Source organism: Papio anubis, chromosome 1 (genome assembly GCF_008728515.1).
Source record: "Papio anubis isolate 15944 chromosome 1, Panubis1.0, whole genome shotgun sequence".
NCBI lineage: Eukaryota > Metazoa > Chordata > Mammalia > Primates > Cercopithecidae > Papio > Papio anubis.
This window is the reverse complement of record NC_044976.1, coordinates 129818928-129845841: the sequence shown is the minus strand read 5'-3', so window position 1 is coordinate 129845841 and position 26914 is coordinate 129818928. Positions and strand designations below refer to the sequence as shown.

General features: G+C 43.9%; 1 protein-coding gene and 1 long non-coding RNA gene across 3 annotated transcripts in view; one reads left to right on the top strand and one right to left on the bottom strand.

The window, feature by feature from the left end:
• Positions 1-20748, bottom strand: part of CADM3 (cell adhesion molecule 3) — a 30668-nt gene extending 9920 nt beyond the window's left edge. Inside the window, exons 1-3 of one of the 2 annotated variants that reach the window (XM_003892885.4) lie at positions 20470-20725; positions 2506-2607; positions 301-441 (exon numbers count right to left, since the gene is read on the bottom strand). In XM_003892885.4, coding sequence (XP_003892934.1) covers positions 301-441; positions 2506-2607; positions 20470-20551 — 325 coding nt within the window. In that variant the 5' untranslated portion in view covers positions 20552-20725. Of the gene's footprint in view, positions 1-300; positions 442-2505; positions 2608-20469 lie in introns of both variants that reach the window. The other variant, XM_003892884.4, reaches the window with a different exon arrangement.
• Positions 3143-26914, top strand: part of LOC116270041 — an 83441-nt gene continuing 59669 nt past the window's right edge. Inside the window, exon 1 of the long non-coding RNA XR_004177927.1 lies at positions 3143-13437. This is a non-coding gene — a long non-coding RNA (uncharacterized LOC116270041). The remainder of the gene's footprint in view (positions 13438-26914) is intronic.

Sequence of the window (26914 nt, the reverse complement as noted above, 5' to 3'; positions counted from 1 at the left end):
CAGAAAGTATGTTGGATTTTGTGAGCTTCCTTGTCAGATACCTAAGGTAACATTGACTTCAGCTTCCTGTTAGAGTTGCTGTGGGGTGAAGTCACTCTAGAACCCTATAAGACTGTGCATACTCTAAACCACAGCTGCAATACTGGAACTAGTTGGGGAACTCATGGCTTGTTATATCTTAAAACAGCATACTGCCATGTTTCTCAGCCTCTGGATGATAGGAACAGTTCCCCTTGGTGTCTGCAGTCCCCTTCTCTAGCCCATGGTTTTCACGCAGAAAGATAACTCATGAGATACTACCTCTCTTCTCCCCAAAGTAGAGAGTCTGCTGAGCAGGGTTAGACCATTGCAGGGATGAGTCCTCGTGATCTTTCACTTGGCACTTGAGCACCACGGTGCCACCAGCCACCACTGTTTCATCAGATGTCCAGGGCTGGCTGTCTGCAGGAGTAGAAGAGGGTTAGTTTCCTGAGGACCCCTAGCCCCTCCTCCCATTTCTGAGCCAAAGTACACCTCATCTAATCCAGACCATCCAAGGACCTGGTGTACACAAGGTCTCTGTGTACCCTTAGGGTTTCATGGGGGAAGGAAAAGAGGTGGTGGGTGGCGGTGGACGGAAAGACAGATCTTAGTTTCACTTGCTTTGAATACACAGAAAAACAAATAGTCACTTGTTAAATGTTTCCTGAATGAACTGACAGGGCCACGAATATTTAGAGGAGTAAAGGCACCCCAAATCTGCACATACCACTCCACATGTGTCTTTTCTGATACGGTTCTACCATTTACCTTTGAAAACACACATACATATCTGTCGTTCTATGTTTTGCCTTCCTGCCACCACCTACATATAAGAACAAGAACAGGAGAAGCGGTTGTGACTAATAATCCTTAAACTAAAATGGGGAAAAGGCTAAACCAGCTCTTGGGTTGCGCATTCATTTACACAAAGGTAGCTGGTAGAAAACTGCAAAACAAACAAACAAACAAAATATTTTTAAAAGTGAAACATTTTTACATACTTTTCAATTCTTCTAACAATAACTTCCCTTCAATCAAGGCCCTTAGCATATTCCCCATGGTATTAGTGTTGCCCGCCTCCCAACACACAACCCAAATCACCATCCTGATGTCATTTTAAAGAGGGAAGGATTAAGGTTTTCTCTTCAATGTGATGAAAACATGCTTTCTAATCCTTCTCTCCTTAGTCAAGTTAAACAAAACAAAACAAAAAGGACTAGGAAGGTATCTTATGGATGAGGCATTTGAATCTCAACTGTGCCTTCTGGTCAGGCCTACCTGGGAGCCCCTCAGGCTCCAGGACACTTGCTTCCTGTTGTTCCATGTTCCCCACAGCATGGATTCTGATTTCTTGTATTGATTCCCTCATCTTCAGAACTGACTCTGTGACTCAGTAGCACTGATCCCCACCGAACAAATCTAAAATAGACAACACCTTCCAGCTCTCATTCTAACGCATCCACAAAAATCTGTTCTTTGACACTAAATTATTTAATCAACATTGCTTATGTCTGAATAGGAAACTAAGAAACTTACTTCCTACATTCCCCTGTAGAGAATTTTAAAACAACTCTATGCTCCTTTTGGAACCTACCTTACCCCTGCCTGTCTGCTTATTCCTTTCTTGGTTACTGGAATTCCATTTCCAAGAAATACCCAATGGGTGCTCCCAGCAGAGCAGAGGCCCTGAGGAATGAAGATGTGTCTGCTGGAGTTGATGCTATTGACTGATAGCATCGACTGTTCAGGGTGACTGTTCCCAAATTGGAGCACAAGCCTGGTGGTTAGTTTCAGCATTAAGAATTGTAAAAATTAGTAGAACTGAGTGAGATCTTTGGGATCATGGAATCCCTCATTTTACAAATGTAGGCAATGAGGCAATGGAGATGCAATGACTGCCTAAGCTCATTGTACTAACTTGAGTTAGAACTAGAACTTTGTTCCTGTGTCTTTCAATACGGTGCCCTTTTCATTGAAATGCTTCTCAAGTCATCATCTAAATTGAGCCTTAAAACCATGATTCTGAGATTAGTGTACCAGGGACTGAGCTGGCTGAGTAAAGTTGAAAGTGATATATTCCTAAAACCTCTCAAATGGTTTGAGAAACCTTTCATTTACCATAGCCACGTGCCAATTTTTGACCAGTCATCCCTTTGTCCCTGGTTCCCTTTGAAGAATTCTACCTTAGATTGTGTCTTTCCAGAACCTCTTTATTCTGAGTAATATATTCCCCTGGAATCATTTTATTTTTGGAAAGAAGTGTAGGGTGTACAGAGGTCTCTGTACTGGAGTAAGGGAAGAAGGAGTAGGTGCAACAGAATTTGGTGGTGCAGACTAAGAACTAAAATGTCAGATGGAAAGGAGAAAGTGCTGTGTGGTAATGAGAGGAGTGAGAACATGTGGTGAAGGCAACATGAGTGGGAGAGGATGTGAGGATGAGTGAGGGAACTGAGGGACATTGAGATGAGGGGCCTGGATTCTCACCTTGACTGGCCAGCATGTCAGAGCTGCTCCAGACTGTGGAGCTGATGGCCTCGTCGAGTGGAGCCAGAGTTCCCAGCTCCAAATCCTGCTCCTGCCAGTAGCCTGGGGAGAGAATCTCCATCAAGCATGAGCCCTACATGTATCCTGCTACAGTGTGGGGCTCTGCTTTCATTGCTGGGCATGTGGGAAAGTCTAGGTCCCTATGAAAAATAGGTCCACCGGGATACCTAACAGAAGGTAGTTTTCTCACCAACGGGAGAAATTAACTAGAGTTCTGAAAAAGGAAGTGACCTTTTCTCTGAAGGGGTGAATTAAAGGAGGATGCTAACTTTTTATCAGTCAGTCACAGAATATTAGTGCCAAAGAGATCTTAAGAGTTCATCCAGTCTAGTTCTCCGACTTTGTAGATGAGGACAATGAAACCCTTAAAGGTTAAAAGTGACTTGGTGAAGGTCACTATAGAAAAATGAAAGACCACCAAAGATTTCTCATTCCTTATCCAGAATTTTCTGCTCCACCATACGATTCACTAAAATTACTACACATTTAATAATTAGAAAATACTTTCACATGTAATCCTCTTAATAAACCTGTAAAATAAGTACAAGGATATTATCATTCTTATTTTGCAGAGTTAAAATAGAATGAAATGACTCGCCCAAGGTCATACAAATAGGAGACGAAGACTAGAAATTCAATGCCTGATTTTAAATGCAAACCTCTATTTGTTTCAACGTGAGACTCCCTCCATTGAAGAAACAGATCATGGTAAGGGCTGAAAGTCGTACCATGTCTTCCCAGATTGTTACCTTCTATGGGATACTCAAATTATCTTTTTTTCCTACTCTACCCTTAGCCCCTCTAAATGATTGAGTCTGCTCCTTCCTCTGGTACAACAAACCCCTTTTCCAGGGCCTGCGTCACCGTCTCAGCTCTCTTCCTACAAGGTGGCTCCCAAACCCTTTCTTGAGGTACTGTAAGGGAAACTAAGGAAACTGAGAAACTTTCTTCCTACATTCCCCCGTAGAGAATTTTAAAACAATTCCATGCTCCCTTTGGCACCTACCTTACCCCTACCTGTCTGCTCATGCCTTTCTTGATTACTGGAATTCCATTTCCAAGAAATACCCAATGGCCTAAGTCCTTAGCCCAACCTGAAGAGGCGGAGGGACAAAGAAACCGGCCTTGCGAATCTTTCAGGGTCTCCCGCCGCAGGGCCCCGAAGTAGCCAATCAAGTGCGCAAAATTCAGTGAGCTCATCCGCTGCTGAGCAGAGCCCGGAGCTGCTACGTGTCCGCGCCCTGGAGTCACGGGAGAACTTCGCCAGTCGTCCCAGCGCGACCCAGAGCCAGCTAGGGAGAGGCAGGTGGGAGAGGAGAGGGGAGAAAGGGGCGCTAGGACCAAGAGAAGGCACGCGGAGGCCGGGAGGTCGAGATTACAAAGAAAAGTGGGACGTGGGCTTAGGGTCCCAGAGGAAGAAAAGGACTGGACTAGGGAGAGAATTGCCTAATCAGAAGCAAAGGGAAAGAGAGGCGAGGGGCCAGAGGAGAGGGGAGGGAGAAGACGAGGGGTACAGGAGAAAGAGGGGTGGAGAGGGAAGGGAGAGAATGGGAGGCCGGAGTGGGGAGGGAGTCAGGCAGGAAGCGGGCGGCGTTCGAGAGTCCTAGCATGGGAATGGGGCTCTGAGACAGCTGCGGAGGTTCCCTGGCTTCCATGGAGGCACCGCCCCTCTTCTCTTCTCCTCACAGACAGCTTCCAGGAGATTTTAGAAATTGCTCTGTTCTTAAATGGGAGAAGCGCTAATGCCCAAATGCTGAGAAGGAGTAAAGCGGAGAAAACAGAGAAAAACAGTCACAAGTAGAAAGAAGTAGGCAGGAAAGGCGGGAAGGGGAATTGTCGATAAAAGAGAGGCAAGCAGGATGAGAATGAGAGAAGGAAAGGGGGCTGGGGAGAGGGTCAGGGCTGTCACATCCAGCAGGGGCTCTCCCTGAGTGCCTCACACTCACCCTGCTACCTTCTGTGCACACGGAGGACGGAGGCAACCTGAAGGTGGTGAGTGCTCATATTGTTTCTCCGGTTATGTGTTCGTGGGTGCCCTGTGCGAACGTCAGCACACAGTAGGGAACCAAATTGGTTGTGCCAAGGTGTGGGACGACGGCAGAGGGACAGGGAGAAGACAGACAGGAGTCACACTCAGCCCCTCGGTATTGGTGTCCAGTGCACGGTGAGTATTAAATAGGCCTTTGCTCAAATCAGTGCAGGAAATAGCCGTCTCATACCATGGTATAGGACTTTCAGTTTGCAGAGTGGATTTTCAACCACGAATTCACTTAATCTCAGAACAAACTCAAGAGATAGGCAGCCAGAAAGAACTGCTTTTTACAATGAGGTTCAATTACTTACCTAAAGGCACACAAATAGCATACCTCTCCAGAATCCTTTCTGTCTCTGATGGTGCTTTGGGGGCTTTTTCAACATTTTATGTTTCTTACAGCATTCCAGTGTGATTTACTTGCTTAGTTATCAGTCTCCTCATCTAAACTTTGAGCTGGTTAAGAGCAAGAGCCTTAAGTTATTCATCGTTGTATCTTTAGCACTTAGCCCATAGTGGGCTCTCGGTACATTTAATTGGCTCTGGTAATTCATTCAGCCACACTTGGCACTGTGCTATGTATATTGTGAATCAGGCAGAGCATGTATTCTGTCCAACAGCATGGGCTTAGTCTTCACTCTCCTGTTTCTTCTTTCATCTGTGCTTTTTTCTGCATCCTCCTCAGTTGCTTTTCTCCTTGCTCATATTTCTTTCATCCCTCCCCTCCTCCTGCATTTCATAGGCATCTTTTTTTCTGCATAGGATGAATAAGTGAAATAGTGATGTAGATCATTCAAACCAAACTGAATTGTTCAGATGAGAGGACTGATAACCAAATAATCGCCAATAAATGGCATATTTGGGATAGGCATGATGTATTGCCTCTATGGGTTTACAGAGAACTCACTCTGATTTGTGGTGTCTTAAGAAACTGTAAGAGGTGGCTGGTTTTTTTTTCTTCCCCCGGGGGTGACATTTCTCCCTCTAATTTTGAAATGCACTTATAATCTCATGTCTTCTCTTGAGAACTGACTCTTAATACGCTTGAAAGTTACCCTGTCGTTTTTATAAAATTGTAAGCCTGTATAATAAATTACGAATGGCCACTCCCCAGGGAGTGGATGAGTGATTATAATGCTATCAACAGAAACATGGGTAAGTAGCAGGAATTATAACCTGGGTTGTGAAAGACTTGTACCTTCTTTGGATTCAGATTGTGTCAGTCATTTATGACATCAGCATGAATTCTCTCAATGAATTCAGACTGGAAAGGAAAACTTAGGAGTACTCTGAATGGGTGGTATGGAATTTGAAGTGGAAATAGGAGCTCAGAAGGCGCTTCTGTCACTGAGACCATACAACCATTAGTGAGAGAAGGCCCAGGCAGATCAGTCATATCGGTCACATTCTTTCCCTGCTTAGAAACCATCACTGACTCTCCAGTCTCTGCAGATAATACCCAAAGTTGTCAGCCTAGCCTTCAAGGTTCTGCACAGTCTGATGCTGAGCTTCCTTTCCGTTTTGTCTTTTCTCTACTCCACTCACCCCAGGTGCATTCCAGGCCTGTGAAGCCGTTTGGAACTCTCTCTATGAACGCTTTGTTTTCCTGCATCCATTCCTTTGCCTGCAATAACTTTGCTGATCATGCCCTTTGCCCATCTTCACACGTCTAAACCTTACCCATGCATAAGGCCTACATTTTGGGGCATTTCCTTCCAGAAGTCTTCCCTGGTTGTCCCAGATTTAAATAATTCCCCATTTCTCTGAGTTACACACTTTATCTGCTTTTTCTTAAGTTATGCATTTCTTTCTACTTTGTACTGCAAGTTTGACTTTCCTCCTAAATTATAAAGATTCCATAGGTAGGGTCTGATGCATTTTGTATCCAGTATTGGCTCTAATATAGCATATTGCATATAGAAGTTGGTTAATAAATATTTCTTTATTAAATGAATCAGATACTAAGCATCTTCTGTTGTGAGAGTTAAGTTCAAAATTTCCAGTAAAGAGGAAAGAGCAAACCAAACAGGATATGAATAGGCCAAGGGAGATGGTAGACTACCCAGAAAACTGTAAGACAGAAGAAATTGGTATTTGTCAACAGTTTCTATATGTCAGGATCCAAATTAGTTGCTGTATATTCATTATTCCAGAATAATCTTTTAATAGATAAACACGATTACACACATGTTAAAGCCAAATTAAGAAACTTGTCCTTATGATATATCTACTATTAGATACTGGGATAGGATGAACTTTAAACTTAGACCACTCTGACCACAAAGCCCAGGCTTTCTGCACATCTTTACTACACTGTCCCCCTCTGCAGAAGCATGTATTTTGTGTGTGTGGTGGTAGGGTAGAGCGTGAAGTGGGAAAGATTCCTCGTTGCATTGCTGGCCAGGGGTGATTCACCTAAATAATATTTACAACATTCACCTGCAGTATGATGAAAATGACACTATAACAAATTGGAAATGGGTACCTGTGGTGTTGATAGTCCTGTGGTTTGTACCTGTTGAATTACATTTTTACTTGGATGCCTTAGTATACCTGCACCTGTACCTCTGGGACTATTTCATGGACTCCTAAGTGCCTTACCATGTGGGACTCTTTAGATAACCAAGCAAATGGCATGTCTAGTAAAAAAAAAAAAAAAGTCTCCTTGTGTTTTCATAGCACTCTAGCACCTAGGCTGAAAACTAAAAACATTATCTTCTTATTTGTTCTGAATTGCTTTGGAGGTTTCTTAATTCTTGATTTATTTGCTCATGGGTTCTAGTATCTTCAGGATTTCCAGCATTTTAAAAGACAAAGTAACCCTTTCACCCACTGATTTTCTTCTTATTGATTGTTCATGTTAAGAGTGGCAGAGGTGGGAATTGAAGAATTACTAATGTGCTTCTTTAAAGCAGCATTGGCACCTGTTATTCAGTTTTTCACTCATAGCACAGAATCTTACACATAGTAAGTGCTCAATAAATATTTATTGAATAAATAAATGAGTAACTCAAAGAAATAAAAATGTATTGTCTTGAATTTAAGTAACTTTAGTGGAAAGTCTATGAAAGTCTGCCAGCGTAAGCCCTGATTGCTTGGTTTATATATTGTCCCTGCCGTGTCTGTTTTGGGGACCTACAACATATTGCCCTTACAGCCATAAACAGGGTCACAGGTGCACATGTCAGATGGTAGAACAAGAGGACAGAGCTCTCCTGCATAACTGCTGCTGGCCTTGCCAGTGCTTGGGTCCAGAGTCCCACTTCCCTGACTGTAGAAAAAAACAGCTCCCTGAGTAGGAGTTGATGATGATGGTGATGATGATGATGATGACTCAGCATTTCTCTAACTCCAGAGTTAAAAATACTGTTCATCCCAGCCTACTTGTTATTCCTCACGACTACCATGACAGGTGGGTGGAGGAGTGTTATCTCCAAGGGAAAAACATATTGGGGGCTGCGGCCCAGAATACTGAAGGGACCCACTTTTAGAATGGTTTATCTACATCCATTGCTGGGCTCCTTGTCCAGATTATGTCATTCTCATTTTTCCCTAACCCCAGCTTCTTGTGAATTCTATGTACAGTTGGATCACACACACAAGAGACTGGCCATAGCAAAATCAGAATTAGAACTCAGCCCCTGGAGCTTTTCTTTATGCTCAGAGTGACAGTTTTCTTTGACAGTGAATGTTTGATTGTGGATTTGGAAGAAATCAGACCAGTTCCATCTGAATTCTGGTTTGGATGAAAACTTCAAAATTTGGGGGAGTTGCTTTGACTTTAGAGCACAAAACGCTGGTCAGAAGGAACTCTGTACAGTTAACTTCCTTCGGTGGTTCTTGGGCAGCCAGCAGCGATGCCACATTTACTGAAGTCACTATGTAATTTCCTAATCTAAGACTTTGATTGCCTGAATGTCAAAATATTCTCTTACATCCTGCCCTCCGTTCCTTTCTAACTCTATCTGTCCCCCGTTAAATTCCTAATTCCCTAATGGCCACGATATAACAGTGCAGTCAAATAGAAGCTGGCCATACGGGGTGGGAGTTATTCTGTCATCTGGTACCCTCTTTCTTTTCAGATACTATTTTTTCCTTTTTCATTGCTCCTCCGGGAAAGGCCTCTTGTCCCCTCACAGGCAGCAGGATCTCCTAAAGGATCTCCTTTCCTTAGCTCCGATGCGCTCCAGCTCACATCCACTTTGGAACTTCAGAGCTCAGTCACGCTTCAGCTGCCTACCTCCCTGATCTAGGCCTTCTCTCCACCTCACTGCCCCATCCACCCTCTTTCTGGCTGGGCTACTGAGACCTTGCTCCTCCTTGTTTCCTCCCTCTATTATTTCTGTTGCTGTTTGGTTTTTCCTCCTAGAGTCTTGTTTATCAAGCAGCCTCTTGATAAACTACTCCGTCCCAGCTTTGCTTTACTCTCCTAGGAGGCATACAGGATATGAGTGAATATAGATGGTCAATAGGAATGGAGAACAGAATCCTCACTGTAAGAAGTCCTAACATGTGGATTAGCTACTTAGCTTGGTAAAGCCTGGGCCAGAGATCCAGGATTTATGGACTGAGGAGTCCTACACTATTAGATTATCTAAGAGATTTAGATTTAGAAGGAACCTGTACCCAATCTGGACTCAAACATGTTTATTATTACACCTTGGCAGACATCTTTTGGTTCCATCCTAAGCGGGTTGAAAATGAAAGGCTTTTGTTTTCTGCTTTGGGAATGGTGTGTGGCTAGGCTTTTCCAGGCTGAATAAGGAGGGAATCTTTTGAGATAGTTAGCTAGCTTGCCTGTGGTGGGTGTTAAGATGGGGTTAAAATGAAAAGCTTATCTTAGAGTTAACCCTTGATTCTCACTGAAAAACAATTATTCTTAACATTTTTTAATATCCAGAGTTTAAGAGAAAATTCAAATGTTTTTCCCTATCCAAACTTTAAGGTATTATGAATACATGTATTTTACATATTTCCTAAAACCTTTAAGCCAACTTGCATATCTGGCCATTGCCTACTGAATCCTAAGGGTCAGAGGTGGTTATTTCTAAAATCGTTTTGATTTTACGGAAGGATGGAACTAATGCCCTTTCTGACTCTCTATTGCCCAAATTCAGTAATGCCTTTTTCTCTTTCTGTTGCACCTAATTATGCCCAAAATATTCTCCCCTCTATGATTCTTAAAAGTGTAGATTTTTATAGTTGACAAGATATTAAGTATTAACTGGTCCAATCCTCTTATTTTAAAGATGAGGAACCAAGGCTCAGAGAGGTTTAGGAACTTGAGCATGGTCACACAGGCAGTGAGTGAGACCTGTACTCATTGACAGTTCATAGCAGTCCTTGTGGACTGGCTAATTCAGTGATTAATTTGACATTAAGTGTGATTATATTTCTACTGACACCTACCCTTCCTATGCCCCATCTCCTGTACACGATACTGAGGAACTCCAGGACCATGGACCTTAAGAGAAGTAAGTCTACTAAATGCCCAGTAGGTTGGGGAAGTTGGGTTATGATGAAGAGGGAGTCCCTGAAGATGGGGCAGATGGCATCTTCTTACACTTCAGGGCTTTACTGGCAGGTTCCAGTTCACACAGAAGAGGCCATCAGGCAGAAGTCACTGCCATGCCCTCTGGAGCTCAAAAGGGTGACTGTGAGGACAGGTCGCATGTGCGTGTACATGTGTGTGTGTGCGCGCTTGCTGGCATCTGCACGGTGAAGAGCTGAGGGAATGCTAACCTGATTGTGAAGCAGGAGACAGGGGCCAGAACAGAAGAGAGAAAAAAAAAAGCAGAGGAACATGTCCTATTCTTGAGCTGGAGAGAGAAAAAATCTGGAGGCAGAAGTGGGCTTGTGGTAGGCTGAGGGGGGCCCTCAGAGACTTAGTTAAGATTCCGAGGAGCAGAGACTGGGAAGTGGGTGGCAGGGAAGGAGGTGGGGACAGCTGTTGCTTTGATTTGCTATTGAGTCAGTGTTCTTGGTGCATTAGCACCAGGAGGGAGCCCTGGGCTGGCCCCCAACCAAAACAAGCCCCTCCGTAGCCAATACTGAGTTGTAGCAAGAACTGCAGTTGAGAGAAAAAGGAAGGGGATTCGATCCCTGCCTTAGCTGCTTCCTTCTGGGACTGGGCTACGTGCTGTAGACAAGCATCTGGTGTTCTGCCCGAAGAGCATGGGAGGGTGAGGTGAAACAGCACAGGGGAGGGCTCAGTGAGGACCTCTAGAGCACAGATTCTGTGCAGGTACTGACTCTCTTCAGCTGTTTTGGAGTAGGCCCCTGAAGACAGGATGATAACAACCCTGAGCCATTTTAGGAGTGTCTGTTTATCCCATCTCCTCATTCACTTATCACTATGATCAAACACTTTAGACACACGGACAGGTATGACTTGAAATCTGCATTCTAATGCAATACAGTCAGGAGGCCAGACTTTGAACTCTTAGTTGTCCTCTTAAACTAAGTAGAGGGATTTTATACCCTTTCCCTCAATTTATCTTGCTGCTTTCACACATATGTAATAGAACTGGGGGGAAAAAGTTCCTCATCTTAGGAAAGTACTTGAGAAAGGAAACATAACAGATTCCAATGCAGAATTCAATTTAGCTCATTGGAAGGGTATGGGAAAATAGAGACTGGGAATGGGCCAGAAAGCCCAGAAAATCAGGAGAAATAAAGAATAGATTCTCTGGAGATGAAAAATCTCAGCCCAGGTTCCAACAGCTTGCTTCTACTCTGTGGTACCTATCCCAGTGCCCCAATACCTGTCTGAGCGCATGGATGAATTCCCTTTCTCAGTGGGCTTTGTCTTGTTCTCCTATGCTCCTTACATTGCACTTTAGATATTTCAGGCTGATGGCTTGGTGTGGTGGGATAACAATGCTGTGGAAAAGTTTAATTTGTTAGAAGTCAAGCAAGAAAGCACTCATCTCTGCTGGTTCTTATTTTCCTGACTTGTTTTTACTGTTACCCTTCACTGGATGATCGGAGTCAAGGTGTGGATGACAGGTTCAGGGCAATGGTTAGGAGCATTACATGAAGAAAAATGTGTTCTGCTCTACACACCCACAGTACTCTAGTTTCACTGATTCCCCCAATCCTAACTGCTATTTAGTCTCCCTACACTCTCCTCACTTAAAAAAATAAAAGTCTGTATTTTTAAAATTGCTGTACATTGTTTGCATTAGCCTCACTTTGTACCTTCCTGAGAATTTAACTCTTCCGTGAAACAGATACATTCTCCCAAGTCCACAGATCTCACAGTCCCCGAAATGGAAAATAATACTGTTCTGACAAAAAGAACTCTTATCTCTCTTCTTAAATCTCCATTGAGTGCCTCTTATTTGATGTGGGCAAAAATATTTTTGTTGCCTAAGATGGGTGCATATTTTGACATGTGCCCCTCAACACACATACATAAAACACTCTGATTCTCACTAATCATATTTCTGGGTGTTTTTTTTTTTTTTTCTGACATGAACACACAGATTTTATTATGACCCAGATACAGAGTCCTTTTCACATGCCCATATTAATCAGAACCCCTTACTTCCAGAAAACCATATGGCTTAAACTCAAGAGATTCTCCCCAAAGCAGAATTCAGGCTCTCTCTCCTGCTCAAACTCCCCAGGAGAGGGCCAGAATCCTCTCCTCTCCAGGGCTGAGGCTCGGTCCATCTGTCACTGACATTGGACTCCAGGACTTGGAAACCAGAAAAGAGTTGGCATTAAGTGGCAATTGAGGATAAATGAAAATATGGGAGGCTCAGGGGCTTAGTGGTGGTAATTTTTATATTTTTGTGAGATTAGCAGATAGAAATTATGGGAAGAAACATATATGTATTTGGAAAGATCTCATCCTTAAGAACTACAGTAAGAACTAGTGAGTGCAATTGTTCTACTGTAATTTTTGCATTTGCTGGGCAAAAAAAAAAAAAAAAAAAAGATTAGGAGCAGATGGTAAAACTGGCTTCTCATTTTATAATAACTCAAGAACTCAGCTCCAGGCTCTTCAAAGACTGACTGACCGCTATGCTAAGTTCCAAATTACCTGTCATTGATGTACTTACTGAAATCAGAATTGGAAGCAAAGAGCCAGGTCATAGAAGGGTAAAAGTAAACATATGAAACAAAAATATGCATATTTCCAATAAAATCTTGTATCAGAAGTACTAGTGCTTCATCCTACCTTGCCAATATTTGGGAGTATCTGAAGAAAGGGGAGAAATGAATAATGGCTAGCCTACAGATGAGTGCCTGAGACATCAGCCTTCATTTCTTTTTCTTTTTTTTTTCCTAGGGCAAGGTGATGCACCTGACCTTCTTGACCCTGAACTAGAAGTAAATGAGCTAAAGGTGCTTATAATTAGCAATCAATACACAATTAGTGTAGGTGTAGCTGGGGAAAGGGAAAATAAATCCTTAGAGAAGACAACATTTTAGTTTGTTCTTTAAGTTATTTAGCTTTCTTATTGTTCTCTTGGAGACTTCCAAGAGAAAGATAGAGAGAGAAGAGAAGGTTAAAGAATTCCAGGGGTAAGAGTTCACATTAAAGAATGATATATGTGCTGAAAAATATGTTGAGATTTCTGTATTTGAGTCTTTTTTGAAACCTGCCTGCTCTTCATGAGAATAGGGGGTTTAGGAAGATGAGTAGATGGGAGACACTCCAGCTGTTACTATAACCCTAATTCTGTCTTGCTGAAGGCTCGCTCATAGAGATAAATCACTCTCATTACCTGCCCTTGAGGAATGAAGTTTCTCCTTGTTTCAAATGAAGAAATGAAAGAGGAGTCCTGGAAATTCATCCTGGAAGCCTGCCTCTTCTACTGGACTCTGCTGTAGGTCACTCATAAGTATTAACTATTATATTAACTTTTATCCATAAATTGACATGGGAAAATCAGCATTTAGGGGACGAGAAGCTTGTGTAGTTCTGATGTGATGTGAAGAACAGGCTGGCTAATCTAAGACTGACAGGAGCTGAGCGCTGTCAGCTCCCTACCCCGTTTGATATCATCAGCTTATTGGAAGATACCCTCAAAGCATAGCAGAGTACAGTTTAAAGATGCATCTACTGAGATACGGCCAAAGACCTGTGCTCTCGGAGAAGATGGTTATATTTAAAGGCATTTAGTTTTGCACAAGGTGGTTATGAAGGTGGGGAAGTTAAGTCAAGATTTTGATATTTGTTTTCTCCCGTACATGTACTAACTAGGCCTAACCCTGCTTAGCTTCCAAGATCAGACAAGATCCAGTGCATTCAGGGTGGTATGGATGTATACTTGACACTTGTTTTCTATGCCTCTCATTTACCGGATTCCTCCATTATCTATTTTGATAGCCCATTGTTATATATTGTCTTTGCTAAGGTTGAAGGAAAAGGGTAAAAAAGCACCATCACGGGAAAGTTAGAGTTGGTTGTCGTGCTCAGAGTGCTGTTAAGAGGTACATGTTTATAAACTGAGTAGGATTCATTTTACATTCCACACTTATAGTGTATACAGTCAATCCTGCATATCTATGGGTTCCACCTCCATAGATTCAATCAACTGCAGATTGAAAATATTTTTAAAAACTGTGCCAGTGCTAAACTTGTATAGACATTTTCTCCTGTCATTATTGCCTAAACAATACAGTAAAACAACTCTGTACATAGCATTTAGATTGTGTATGGTATTATAAGTAATCTAGAGATAACAAAGTATACAGGATAATGTGCATAGGTTATATGCAAATACCACCCCATTTGATATCCAGGACTTGTGCATCTGCAGATTTTAGTATCTGTGGGAGGTCCTGGAACCAATCCTTCATGGATACCAAAGTACAACTGTATATGGTTATCATATAAGAGCAATACTATCTCAATCTAAAACAGAACTATATATAGTTGTATTTTTAATCTATGAATCCAGATATGACAAAACATTCAATTCTTTTGAGGCCATTTGAGGTCACTGTAGGCCACAATTTCCTGAGCATCTTACAAAAACCTTCTAGCACTGCTTTTTTAACCTAAGAATTGCTTGCCCTTCTGTTCCCTTCCTGCAGTTGGTTAGATGGCTGTGAGGACTTCCTAGATCTGTATCTCAGAGTTTTGTTATGTGTTTGTGGTGGAACAGGTCAGGGACCATAACCAAGAACATGTGTGTGTTTGTGGTGGCAGGGAGGGAGATTCTAGCCCTGTTCTGGGGACTGCACTGTGGAGAATAAGGAGATTATGAAACTTGGAGGTAAAACAGGACCATGGAGAGCAACAAGAAAAGCCTAGAGTGTCACTGTCAGGGGCTAGCACCATGGAGAGCTCAAAGCACAGGTATAATAGCTTGCTCCATAAAGAACAGGGAACTGGGATCATGGGGTAAGGCAGCCAGCTCTCAAGCACAGGAACTAAAAGAACAGACATCATGCTTCTATTAGGATCACTCTATGCTCATCACTTGCTCTCTCTGAAGTGCTTTATTTGAACCTGTCAGGGTGATACACAGCCAAGAGACTGTGCTGAAAAATGAGGACCACCACCACACTCAGTTTGTCAACATGAGCCTCTGTGATTACATTAGATACCTAGATATTAGTGGTGACGGAGGGGCTTTTAATATGCTTTAGCTTACCATGAGTAAAATTAGGCCTATCTTCTAAAGACGGAACTGAGAGCCTGTGCTCCCTCAGAGACAGTAGGGCACAAGAAAGTCAAAATACGTATTTTCGTCAGGTAGGGTATGAGATGTATCAGACTCAGAATGTCCCAATGTATCCAAAATTGCTATAAGTAGTTCAGACAACCACACTAGAAGACAGGTATGGAATCATGCCTCTTGTTCTCAGGATTTAGAAGTTTCTCTGTTAGTTGAGAAATTTCATGACTGTCTTAAGGGTTAGGAAAATATTGGTAAAGAGAGAAATGATTCTTTAGTATTTGCTGCTTCAGTGAAGAGTATGTACCTTTACTTCTTAGCATCTTAGCTTCTGTTGTGTAAAAATCCCAACAGATTCATGTGTTCAAGCCTCCTGAGAGCTTGACTTCTCTGTACTAGAAGGGATGGATCTCCTTGTCATATATAACAGAATTGGACTGGGTTTCTACTTGGGTAGTTATTGGAGCCCCGGGCACCAGCTGGTTCTGACCTTGTAAAAAATGATCACTGCTGCTGATCCTAGAGGCAGAAACAGGTCTCTAGCTCTGGAAACTTGTTCTTCTTCATTTTATGATGACATGGAGTGTTTATACTTAATCTGAGCAAGTTCTTAGAATCTTTTTCTGATGGCTTGCTTCTCCAGGGTCCTTTTCTGATGGTTTGTTTCCCTCTGTCTTTTGTAAGCATTTCCACGGGGATTGCTATTCTCAGAGATTAAGGGTGGACCTCTAAAACACGACCTCATACAGGAAACAAAATATTCTAGTACATGGGCCTATGGTCAATGTTAAACATGAAACATTACATTCTAACATGAAAAATAAAAGAAGATATAATTACCAAAACTTTATAATAACTTTGAATTTTTCACTCAGTAGTCAGTAAGGAACTGGTCCAGTCCACAGCTTGCTTTCAACAAGAATCTGGAACCTAGATCACCATCCTTAGGTAAAACTCTATTACAGAGAATTAGATGACAAAAAAGGGATTGTTGAGCCAGTACGCAGTTCCACTGGAGTAGGAAATAACAAAGAATAAGACTAGTCACAGCCCCAGGGGTTTTCTTTCTCTGGTGATATTTGTGAAGATTTTTTTCCTACCATGTGATTTAAGGAAAATAAACTTTTGATCCCATTTTACATATTATTTGGACTGCAAGAAAGTAGTAACATCAAGAAGTACCAAAATCAAATCTAAGAATTTACAGAGCAATGGCACAACCTCTCAATTATTTCAAAGTAACCAGAACGCCAAAGAGATGCTGCCTGTGGAAATTTATGGCTGCAGAACTATGAGTCACTCTCTCCAAGTGAGTAGTGAATATCTCCAACAAGGCACTCTTGCAATTAGATTTGGACCTCCTTTCTTCTTCAGTTGGAAGAGGAAGGAGAAAGAGCCTAAGGGTAGTCAGCTGGCTCATTCTATCAGTCTAGGACAGAGGATTTTGAACTGTGTGGCAGAACCCCAGGTAGTTCCTTAAGGATTATAGGAATGTGTAAAAGCCAGTAAGACAGGGAAAAGGGATATAGGTCTTACTTCACTATTTCAACAACAGCAGTTCTCCTTTGATATGTTTTTCTCATTTGTTAAAAATGTCTCACATCTTTGTTCTAAAAACAAAATGGGAAAACTCCTGCCCTAGAGGAAACTATTAAAACCAGCAGTGCTATCCAGATCTATGGAGAAGCTTAGAATAGAGTGGCATAACTGCTGGGTAGGCAGTTGACATTACATAGGTTAGGACCTACATGAAACACACTGATTCTTCATGGAGTTAACTAAACTCTGCTATATGAGTGTCTCTGTGATGGTCTTAACTTTTCCGTGCCAGAAGATGCACATGTCTAAAAGGAGAGCATATCCTTCTCAAGAGTTACAGCTGCAACTAGGAGGAGAACAGGAACAGAAACAGAACAGTTACAGCTGCAACTAGGAACAGAGATTGGATGGAGTCGATCTGCCAAAGAGATCTGTGGACAGCACTAGAGCGAATGCCTGCTGGACTTCTCTGGCACATTGGGCATGATGTCCTCACTGGGCATCTGGCCAGGGGGCTGTAGAATGAATGATAGTGGACAGAGATCATTGAGAAGAAATAGATGTTCATGTGTGGGGCAGCGCAGTACAAGGTTAAATTGCTATAAACTTATCTGAAACAAAGAGAGGCTATCCGTCTATCTGTCTGTACCCTAGGTCAATTCACAGAGTGCTGGAAATAACTTGAGAAGGAAGAGCCCAAGAAAGCTGGTCACAGTGTTGAATACTGAGCTATTCACCAGAGAGAGGACACATTAAGTTAATAGACTTGAGTCCTCCAAAGCTAGAACTGTCAACCACGGTGAAAACTAGTGGAGAAATGTGAGAAGGAAGTGCAGATGGGACATTCTAAATGTCTTACCTGTTCCTGAGCTGTTGGCACAACTCTCATGGCCAGTCCTAGATATCAGTTGCTTGCCCTCTCAATCCCTGTTCAGCCTTATGAAGCTTAAGAAATTTATGCTGTGCCCCAGGGGACGATATGCCCCAGCAGCACATTAAGTTTGTTTCCTTATTCTAAATGGGAAAAGATATGCTACCACAACACCCTTGACAATTCAAGCATCAGCATAAGAGTATCTTGTCCTTAAACCTTCACACCATATCTCTCATAGTTTTGGTCAAGCATTACCAGTTAAGTACATACTGCCTAGTTTTCTTCCCAGGGGCCCCAGGCCAACTCAGGGGTACTAGACACATGTCCATGATCCTGTGCAAAATAGTCTTCAGGATTACTATCCGTGAGCATTAAATCTACGCATTTACCTCCCACCATCAGCACTGGCCTTCTTAGATCCAGAAACTAAAAGATAGAATTAATTTAAGATAGAAGATATAGTGGTTATGTCTCATGCATCAGTGTGTCCTGAGATACTGCACACCAGACAGATGTCCATTATCTGTGAAGATAATGCTCTCCAAGGAAAATGATGCTTGGTTTGACTCTTCTTTGGAAACAGACCCCTCCTGTTCATCTCCCACTTCCCCACCTCTCCTCTGGAAATTCCCCATTTAGAAGTTACTGCTTTCCACTGTTTCTCTCAGGCCACTGCTCTGAAACATATTTCTAAATAGGAGGATATAACATTTCTCTTCCTCTCAACTTTAAGCCTGAATAGGGGCTGAGCCCCCAATTTGAGGACCAAGAAAGAAGAGTGTAGTCAGTGAAGAAAGACTTGGCTAGTATACTGATTTACTCTAGTCTATAGTTTTTTTACATCTTAGAGTAGAAGAGCTCACAGCTTTCTGGATGACGTCTTTCTCTCTTTTTGGGGCCCAGCCTAGCACCATCGGTTCCCATTGCTGAACGGCTGCAGTTTGGATCATATTTGCCTCTCGTTATAAAACTCAGCAGGTTAGAAAGGCCAGGGGCTGCAGCTGAAAGTCGAGGCCTAGTAGGAGGGTCATTAGTGAGGCACAAACACCCAGCAGCCTCTCTGTCTTGCACTTAGCCTGCTCTCCCCAAAGACTCCCTTCAGCTCCTCAGTGAGTGGGGTCGTCAGTGCAGTCCTCTGGGGAAGGGGATTCCGCGTAGGGGAAAGGAGAGGCTGCTGTCTCTGTGGTGACTAGGGCGGGAGCTCCCTTTGGGGAGTTTGATGGGTAGAGGGCGGAAGGAGTCAGCCAGCCAACTATAGGGAGGGGATCCCCAGGGTCCCCATAGCAGGGAAGCTCCTTTATCACGATGGAGACAGGTCTGAGGGAGGTCAGGCGAGGTAGAGCGATTATTCCTCCAGTACCCTGGCTCTTCGCCTGTTTTCCTCAGATGAAATTCTCTACATCATCCTCCCCAGTTTCAACCCCTCCCCTCTCCACCCCCGCCCCGCCCTGTGCCCATCCCTGCTGGCCACTGGGTCCATCGCCCAGGAGCCACCTCCCCTTTCTCCTCCCCTGCGGTTCTTTCTGTTTTTCGTTGGCATCTGGCCGGGCATAGCCACCACCCTCCCCCTTCACTCTCCCCACTTCCCTTTGCTCCACAGAGGTCCTGTTCCCTCTCCCCCTTCCTCCATCCCAGCCCTCCTCCTCTTCCAACAGGGCGCGGGGAGAGGAGGATGCATTCCTTTAGTCTCTTCACAGCCGGCCTTCCCTCCTCAGGGACCTGAGGCTGGGAGCGGTGGCCCCCTTCCGGGTTTCCCTACACGCTGCCCCTCTGCCATCCCACTAACCGTTAGTAGCCTTTAAGAAAGCTGAGGTGCCCCCACAGCGCTGACCTACATAGCCCGGCCCAGGGCGGGAGGGGCTCTTCCCCAAGTCCCCTCACCCCTGGCCCCGCCTCCTTTCTCCCCCGACTCCCTTCCTTCATCTCTCTACCATTAGGAACCGAAGAAGGTTTGAGTTCCAGACTGGGGCAAAGGGGCTAGGTATGCTACCCCACTCCAAATTTGGGAAAATCAGTGCTTAGCCCGGGAAAGCTTTGGGTGTCTCATGCATCCTCCTCCCCAAATATCTTGATTCTTTCTTTTGCGCTCCCCCCCCACCCCCACCCCGCCTCTGCTCCTGTCTGGATTTCTTTTCCCAGCTTCTACCACTGCCAGGGATATTGCCATCCTGGGCCCCCTCCGCCCTGTGTTGCTGTTTTGCTCCAAGGATAAGGGCCCCCTTCTTTGCCCACGCCCCCCTCAGCAGCCTCACCCAGACCCCCTTCTCTGCCCACTCGGAGCTGCGCCGCGGGTGGCGGCGGGGACGGGCGGGGGAGCAGAAATGTTTGCATACAGCAGTTTGGGGGATTGCACTGGCTACCCAACCCCTACAGACATACATACACAAACACCCGACACACGCCCTGACTGAAACAGCGACAAATCTCACTCCGCCCCCAACACACACTGACACAGACATACACACAGATACTGACACAGAAACGCAGAGCCAGACACCAACACAGACGCGCGCGCACACGGACAGCAACACATCCAGACCCGGGGCTGCTCCTAACGGACATCAGCCCCGAGAGCCAAATCCCGGTGCACACGCAGACACACGCTCGGTGGTGTACACAGAAGGGTGCACACGCCGGCACACCCACAGTCCACAGAGACACGGATGCTCAGAGACAGACACAAGGGTATTAGCAGCGGCTGGTGACTTTAACCCCGGTTCCAAACAAAGCCAACAGGCTCCCTCCGCCAGACTCCCGATCCCAGCCCCCGCCTCGGGTCACTCCCCTCCTCCCCAGGCGCCGCCCCCTCCCTCACTCACCGTCCTGGGAGAGGTTGGCCCCACTGGGTGCCCAGCAGCAGGCGAACAGCAGGAGCAGGAGCAAGGCGACTGGGGCCCCCATCGCGCTTCCCGGCCGGCTCCCTGGCTGGGCGCTGGCGAGCCTGTATCCCCGGGGGCTGGGGATGGGGAGGGGGTGGACTACGACGTTGACCTAAAGGGCGCCCCCGAGCCGCTTCAGAGCCCGGGGCCGAGGTGGGGACCGGGAGGGAGCCGGCGCTGCTGCAGTCGCGGGGATTAAATAGGGCGCTCGGAGCAAACCATTTGGTTGGAGGTAGAGGGGGGTTGGCGGGGGGTTGGGCTGGTCGCGGGGGGGGCAGGCTGCCGCATTCCCCACTCCCCCCACCTTCAACACCCCCTCTTTGCCTTCGTGGTGCCTTCCACCCTCTCCCCCGGGAGCTCTGCCAGCCGGGCTCGGGTGTGGATCAGAGGGAGGGAGCTGGCTCAGCAGTGGGACCCCCCGCTCACCCCTCTTAGGCTTGGGGTGGAGGGAGGGGAGTCGGACAGGGCCATGGGCCAGCTGGCGAGCACGGCCACTGCAGGCCTGGACAAGGGCGTGCCCACTAGGCTGAGATCCTCCAGCTCCGCCCTCCATCCTTTGGCAACTGGGGATCCCCTTAAGCCCTGGGGTCCCCCACCAACCATGTACCCAGGGACATCTCTCCAGTGGATAACTACTAACTCTCAGCTTTCTCCTAAACACTAACATCTCTAATTCCTCTTACCCAAGAGCCCATAGTTATCTGTCCAGCAACAATTTGTGGCCCCCGGCCTTAAGCTCTGGGGTCCCCCTATCAACAATGTACCCAGGGACATCTGTCCAGTGGATAATTGCTAACTCTCATCATTCTCCTAAACGCTAACATCCCTAATTCCTCTTACCCAAGAGCCCATAGTTGTCTGTCCAGCAAGAATTCGTGGCCCCAGGCAATCTCCCTTGAAAGGCATCTTCCAGCAAACTCCCAAGCCTTGGGAACCAATGTCTCCCTCAGTCTCACTCAAGGAAACAACTCACCCTCTGAAAACATGATTTCACCCCAGACTCTTGCCCAATCTGGCAGCCTAACAAAGCAACTCAGTCGTTTTCTTTCTTAACCCTCCCTATTCTATCCCTTTAACCCCCAGTCCTTTTCTCCAATATTTTTTCTTCTTTCTTGATCTTTTGCAGGATCTTGCCCATCTCAAGTTTGAGTTAGTAAGGTTCATGGATGAAGAGTCTGATCTAGAAACCCTCTAAGGACCCCTGCATCTGTGACCAAAGCAACTCTCATTCCTGAGGCCAGATATAACAAGATGATGAGAGGTGACAACGTGCTAGCAGCACTCGCTCGCTCTCGGAATGAAGCCAGCGAGACCAAGAACCCACCAATTCCGGACACAATGAGAGATGCAGGGTGTTTGCGCTTGGTCTTGGCTTAAGTGTCCCAAATCCCTGGTGTTTGCTGTTCTTTGTGACTGAGTATCTCTGAGAGAGTCTTGATATATCTCAGAAAGGGATCTTTCTAAATCAGTCTTGCTGAAACTTAGCTTTTGGAAATACATTTCTAAATGTTAGAATTCTAGAATAAAATAATTTTAGATATGTAAGAATTCTTAGAAAATGGCTCTTCCAACCCCTTAATTATATAGGTACAACTGAGGCTCAAAGGAGGCTAACTGAACCAAGGTTACACTGACAGTTAACAGTAGAAGACACAAGTGGTGGCTGGGATGTGCAACAATATGATTTTAAAGTGTCTTCCAATCCTGTGAGACTAATATTTTATCCCTAGATGAGGGATTTGGGTGCTTGTCTTCTAACTCTTAGACCAGCTCTCTTTCTGGGCTGATGACTGTCTCACTGGGCTAATCTTTAATGTTTGGGTAATCTTTCCTTCTTGAAAACAGAGTTTTTCAGCCCCCTGTGATGTAGTTAATGTTTCTGTCACCCAGAAACTCAAGGGCAGGGATGTGGAAAGTACTTGGTTACCAGTAAAGCCCTATATAAATTACAAGCAATTATGGGAGGTCAGGAGAGAATATTCCCCAGGGAAATTCTTCCAGATTGTCAGGATGCTGCCCCACAGTTTTTCTCTTATGGCTGTTAGAGTTGATGGTTTCTGGGAGAAGAGTTCTGCCTGCCTCTTGGACATTTCTTGAGTGCCTGGATAGTTAAGATTTTCTTGCACGGAAGTGTTGACCATCTTTGGCTGTCTGACTTGCCTGACTTGACATATCTCAGTGGCTCCAGACCATTCTGTCTCCCTAGGGATTGCTGATACCTTAGAAACTCCAAGAGATGAAAATAAAGGGGGTACTATATTTGAGGGGTGTGGAAACCGGAATGTAAGAGAGAGAAGAGGCTGGGCTAGGGGGTAGGGGAGAGATGTGGGAAAGATTGAACTTTCCCACAGAGGTGGGGCCATATTGGCATGAAGTTAGTTATGCAGAGATCAGGCAGTAATGTGGGTGTTTTCAAAACAGAAATCAGATTCAGAAGGGAAACATCAGGCTACCCTAGTTAAAGGGTCTTAGTGGATAAAGAGTATTATCTTTGCAGCTAGAAGACATCTTAGAGATCATCTAAGTGGGCTTAAGAGAGAACAGGTTAATGGAGGGGGAGGGGAGTGAGAGTGGGGATGGGTGGGATAGGGAGCGCAGGATGTAGGATTAGGTCTCATAGTCTTCTAATGAATCTGTCTTTTCCATCTGCTGCTCTGCAGTGATCCCCTTCTGCCTGACCCCCTTAATTCTGTAATACTTGCTGGTCTGGCCCTACTCTCTACTGTAACTGCATGACAAGAACCAAGGGTGAGAGGTAAGGAGGAAAGCTGTTTTGGAGAGAGTATTAAGAGTTAGCATATGAGACTCTGGAATGCTCTTTTCCTACTGGCTCCTCTTCTCCTTTCTGCATCATCAGCATCAGTTTGGCAGCAGTTTAAGTCCTGGGAATAGGAAACAGTCACTGGCTTTTAGAATTATAGAATAAAAGAATGTTAGAGTTGTACGGGACCTTCAAGATTATCTAATTAATACCCCTTGTTGAACAGATAAGGAAAATGGAACTCAGAGAAGCTAAATGACTTTCTGTGTTCATACAGCTAGCTGGCAGAAGGGTTACCAGCACTGGGTGGGGAATGGGAGATAGTACCCTTGGAAGCAGGAAGGATAAGAAGAATCATTCCCAAAACTCTAGAGTAGTGTCCAATTTGAGGAATTCCTCACTCTTTCATATTTCGGAGTGAAAAGTAGTTTCTCCTACTGATGTGGATGTTCGCATTTGGAATAACTTCTTGCCTATAGTCATTCCAATGACCTTTTTACATGTGCACCCAGCATCCTACAGGCGCCCACCCTCCTCACTAGGAATATAGTTTTACAAAGAAAGATTGACCTACAAGGATTAACCCCATCATGAAAATAGGTAAAATAAAAGTATCCATGTTGGATTGTGATCTCTATGGTTACTTTCCACTCTCAACGCTGTGACATACCATATGCATTTCCCAGAGACGTGCACAAAGTCTGGAGTAGGTTGTCTGTGGGATTACAGAGCTGGTAGCTACACTGAAAATCTGAGGAAGCAGGGAAGGGGAGTGGAGAGAAGGCAGGCTTTGCCTCCTAGATGCCCCTGTCCACTCAGCAACAGCCTGGGTAGCTGAGGGTGTGGAATGTGATGCTGGCACTGGTGCTGGGCTAGACGCAGCTGTGTGGGCCCTGGGCATTCCTTTCCCCACGCTGCTCCTGCCCGGGAGGGAAAAGGGAAAGAACTCAGCCTGAGTGGGTGAATTTTACATATTCATCAGGGAGAAGATGACAGCACCTGTAGGGAAAAAATTAAGAAGGCTTAATATCCATTCAGATTCTGCTTTGTACTCTAACCCTTTTTTCTCCTCTGTATGAGTTTTCTGTATCACTAAATTCTACATAGGTTTCCACATTGCTTTCCTCTTCAATTTTCCACCCAGCTAAACCAGTACTCCATACTGCTTCTTACTTCTATTATCCAGTTTTAATTAACACCAACCTTAATAATAACCCCTGTATGCATTACAATTGTAACCTTAATTGAATTGTAATTTCAGTCCTAACCCTAATCTATTATAGGCTCTGACTATTAATCCTAATACCAACCTGAATTTAATCGCCAGTTTTAACCAGCATCTTGATTCTAACCAGTTTTAAGCCGGCAATCAGAGCAGCAACATGCACATAATAAAAGTGATCATAGGTACCGCTATTGAGAACCCACCAAATGCCAGATTTTGTGCTGGGTACTTTATGTACACAGTAGCTCACTTAAGTACCAGAAAGTACCTGAGTGTGTCTGGAATGATTAGCTCCCTTACCAAATCAAGGAAACAAAGGTTTAACAAGATTATGTAATTTGTAAATAGTGAATCCAAATCCAGCTCTACTTGACCTGAAGGCTTGTGCTCATTCTTCTTTCTGTCAACAAATGCTTTTTAATTGAACTTCTACTAAAATCTTAACTAATACTGATTGGAATGACATCTAAAAGACTGAGTTTCTTCAAAGCATCTTATTATTGGTTTAAGTTTTTTTCTTTTTAAATAGTGATACAAAATATAAACCAACCAACAAAAAAGCCCCAAAATCTTCTGGCCCAGAGACCCCACAGACACTTTAAGACATTAATTTATTTATAAAGTTAAAGTATTCAAACTATAAATAGAAACAAACTGAAAAGCCTACTCTTTCCCAGAGTTGCCATATTGCACAACTCCAGGGGGCATTGTTCAAATTGGAGTTGTGCAAAGCAGCAGCACTGCCTCCCACAGCTTATCAGAAAAGCAGATAAAGTCAAGGTAAATATCGACCAAATTAAATCACCTTATGTATACATATGACTTAGGCATGAGAATTTCTAGACAAGTTAAATTTATGATTAGCAATAACTATTAAGGGTCACATTCTATACTAAATTCTTCACATTTATTATCCATTTTAATATTCACAAGCATGCTGGTCAGTATTCATTACCCCTATTTTACAGGTGATGACAGTGAGGCTTGAAGAGGCAAAATGACTGGTATCTTAGAGCACAAAGATGGTAAATGACAGACTCAGGTTTCAAATACAGGTTGTCTTACTCCAAACTCTAAATTCTCAGTCATTACACTTCGCCAAGAAGGCTTCTCAGAGAAGAGGTCATATAAGTTTGGTTCTGAAGGAAAGATAAGAGTTGCATGATATTAGAAAAGAGAATGGCCTATGAGACTGTAGATGAACTCAGATCAATGTGGGAGGAGATGCTCCAAGGGGAAAGGGAGCTAGAAACTAGATTGCAGAGGGAAACTAGTAAAAGGTGAGAGAGTAATGGGAGAGTAAAACAAATATGAGCAGAGACCAGGGACATTTTTTTGTGATAAATTCAGGCAAAAATAAAATCATATAATAAATACATGTGTCACTGTTGCTCCAGCTACAGGCTGATTGATGTACTATGGAAAGACAGTAGACACACATAATCATCTGCAAACCAAAATACACATTTTTCAGTTACATGGCTATCAGTCGCTTCTCCAATGAAATATCTCTGTATTCTTTCCCTTAGATTCTGTGCTCCAGCAATATCAAATGGCTTGTAATTTCCCAAACACGCTATGTTGTTTCATGCCTCAGTGTCTTTGCACATACTATTTTCTATACCTGGATTGCCCATCTCATTAAGCCTGATGAAACTTGTGCTCATGTTTATCCATCCAAACTTTGATTAGGTGTTGCCTCTCTTTGAAGCTTTCTATCTACATATAATCACTCCTTGCTAGTTGCTACCACTGTATTGAATATGTATCTCCACTATTACACTTCTTTCACTGTGTTGCAATGATTTGTCTATGTTTTTCTCCTTCCTGTGCTCTTTGAGGGCAGGAATGATATTTCGTGAATCTCATTTATCCGAGTGCTTTGTGTAGAAACTGAAAATGTATAGATTCTTAGTTAATTCTGAGGTAATCCCAAATGATATATCTATAAATACATAGGCTTGACAAGTCATTTTATTCCCAGAAGCACATACATGCATATAACTAGACTTCATTGGCATACCCCCTGTAGCTACATGTGCATGTGATCACACTGATATAATATGCCCAAAATAAAGTAACTGATCCTAATATACAAATATTTTCATCCACTTACTTGAAGTACATTTTGTAACTTTTGGAATTGACTTTAGAACCTGCCACAGTCCTTTGCATAACTTCAGTTGTGGAGAATGTTTATCCTTTGTGTTCGGCTTTTAATTTAAAAAATAGCCAGACATCTTTGAGATTCAAGCCTTATGGATAAGTTGGTGGTTCATATTGTGTAATATAAGAAACAAGACTTGGCTATAAAGTAATAGTAAATGACTTTTAAGCTGATTTATTTGTTGCTTCTTAAGGCAGTTACCAAATAGGAGTTCTAGAAAGTTTCTGAGCAG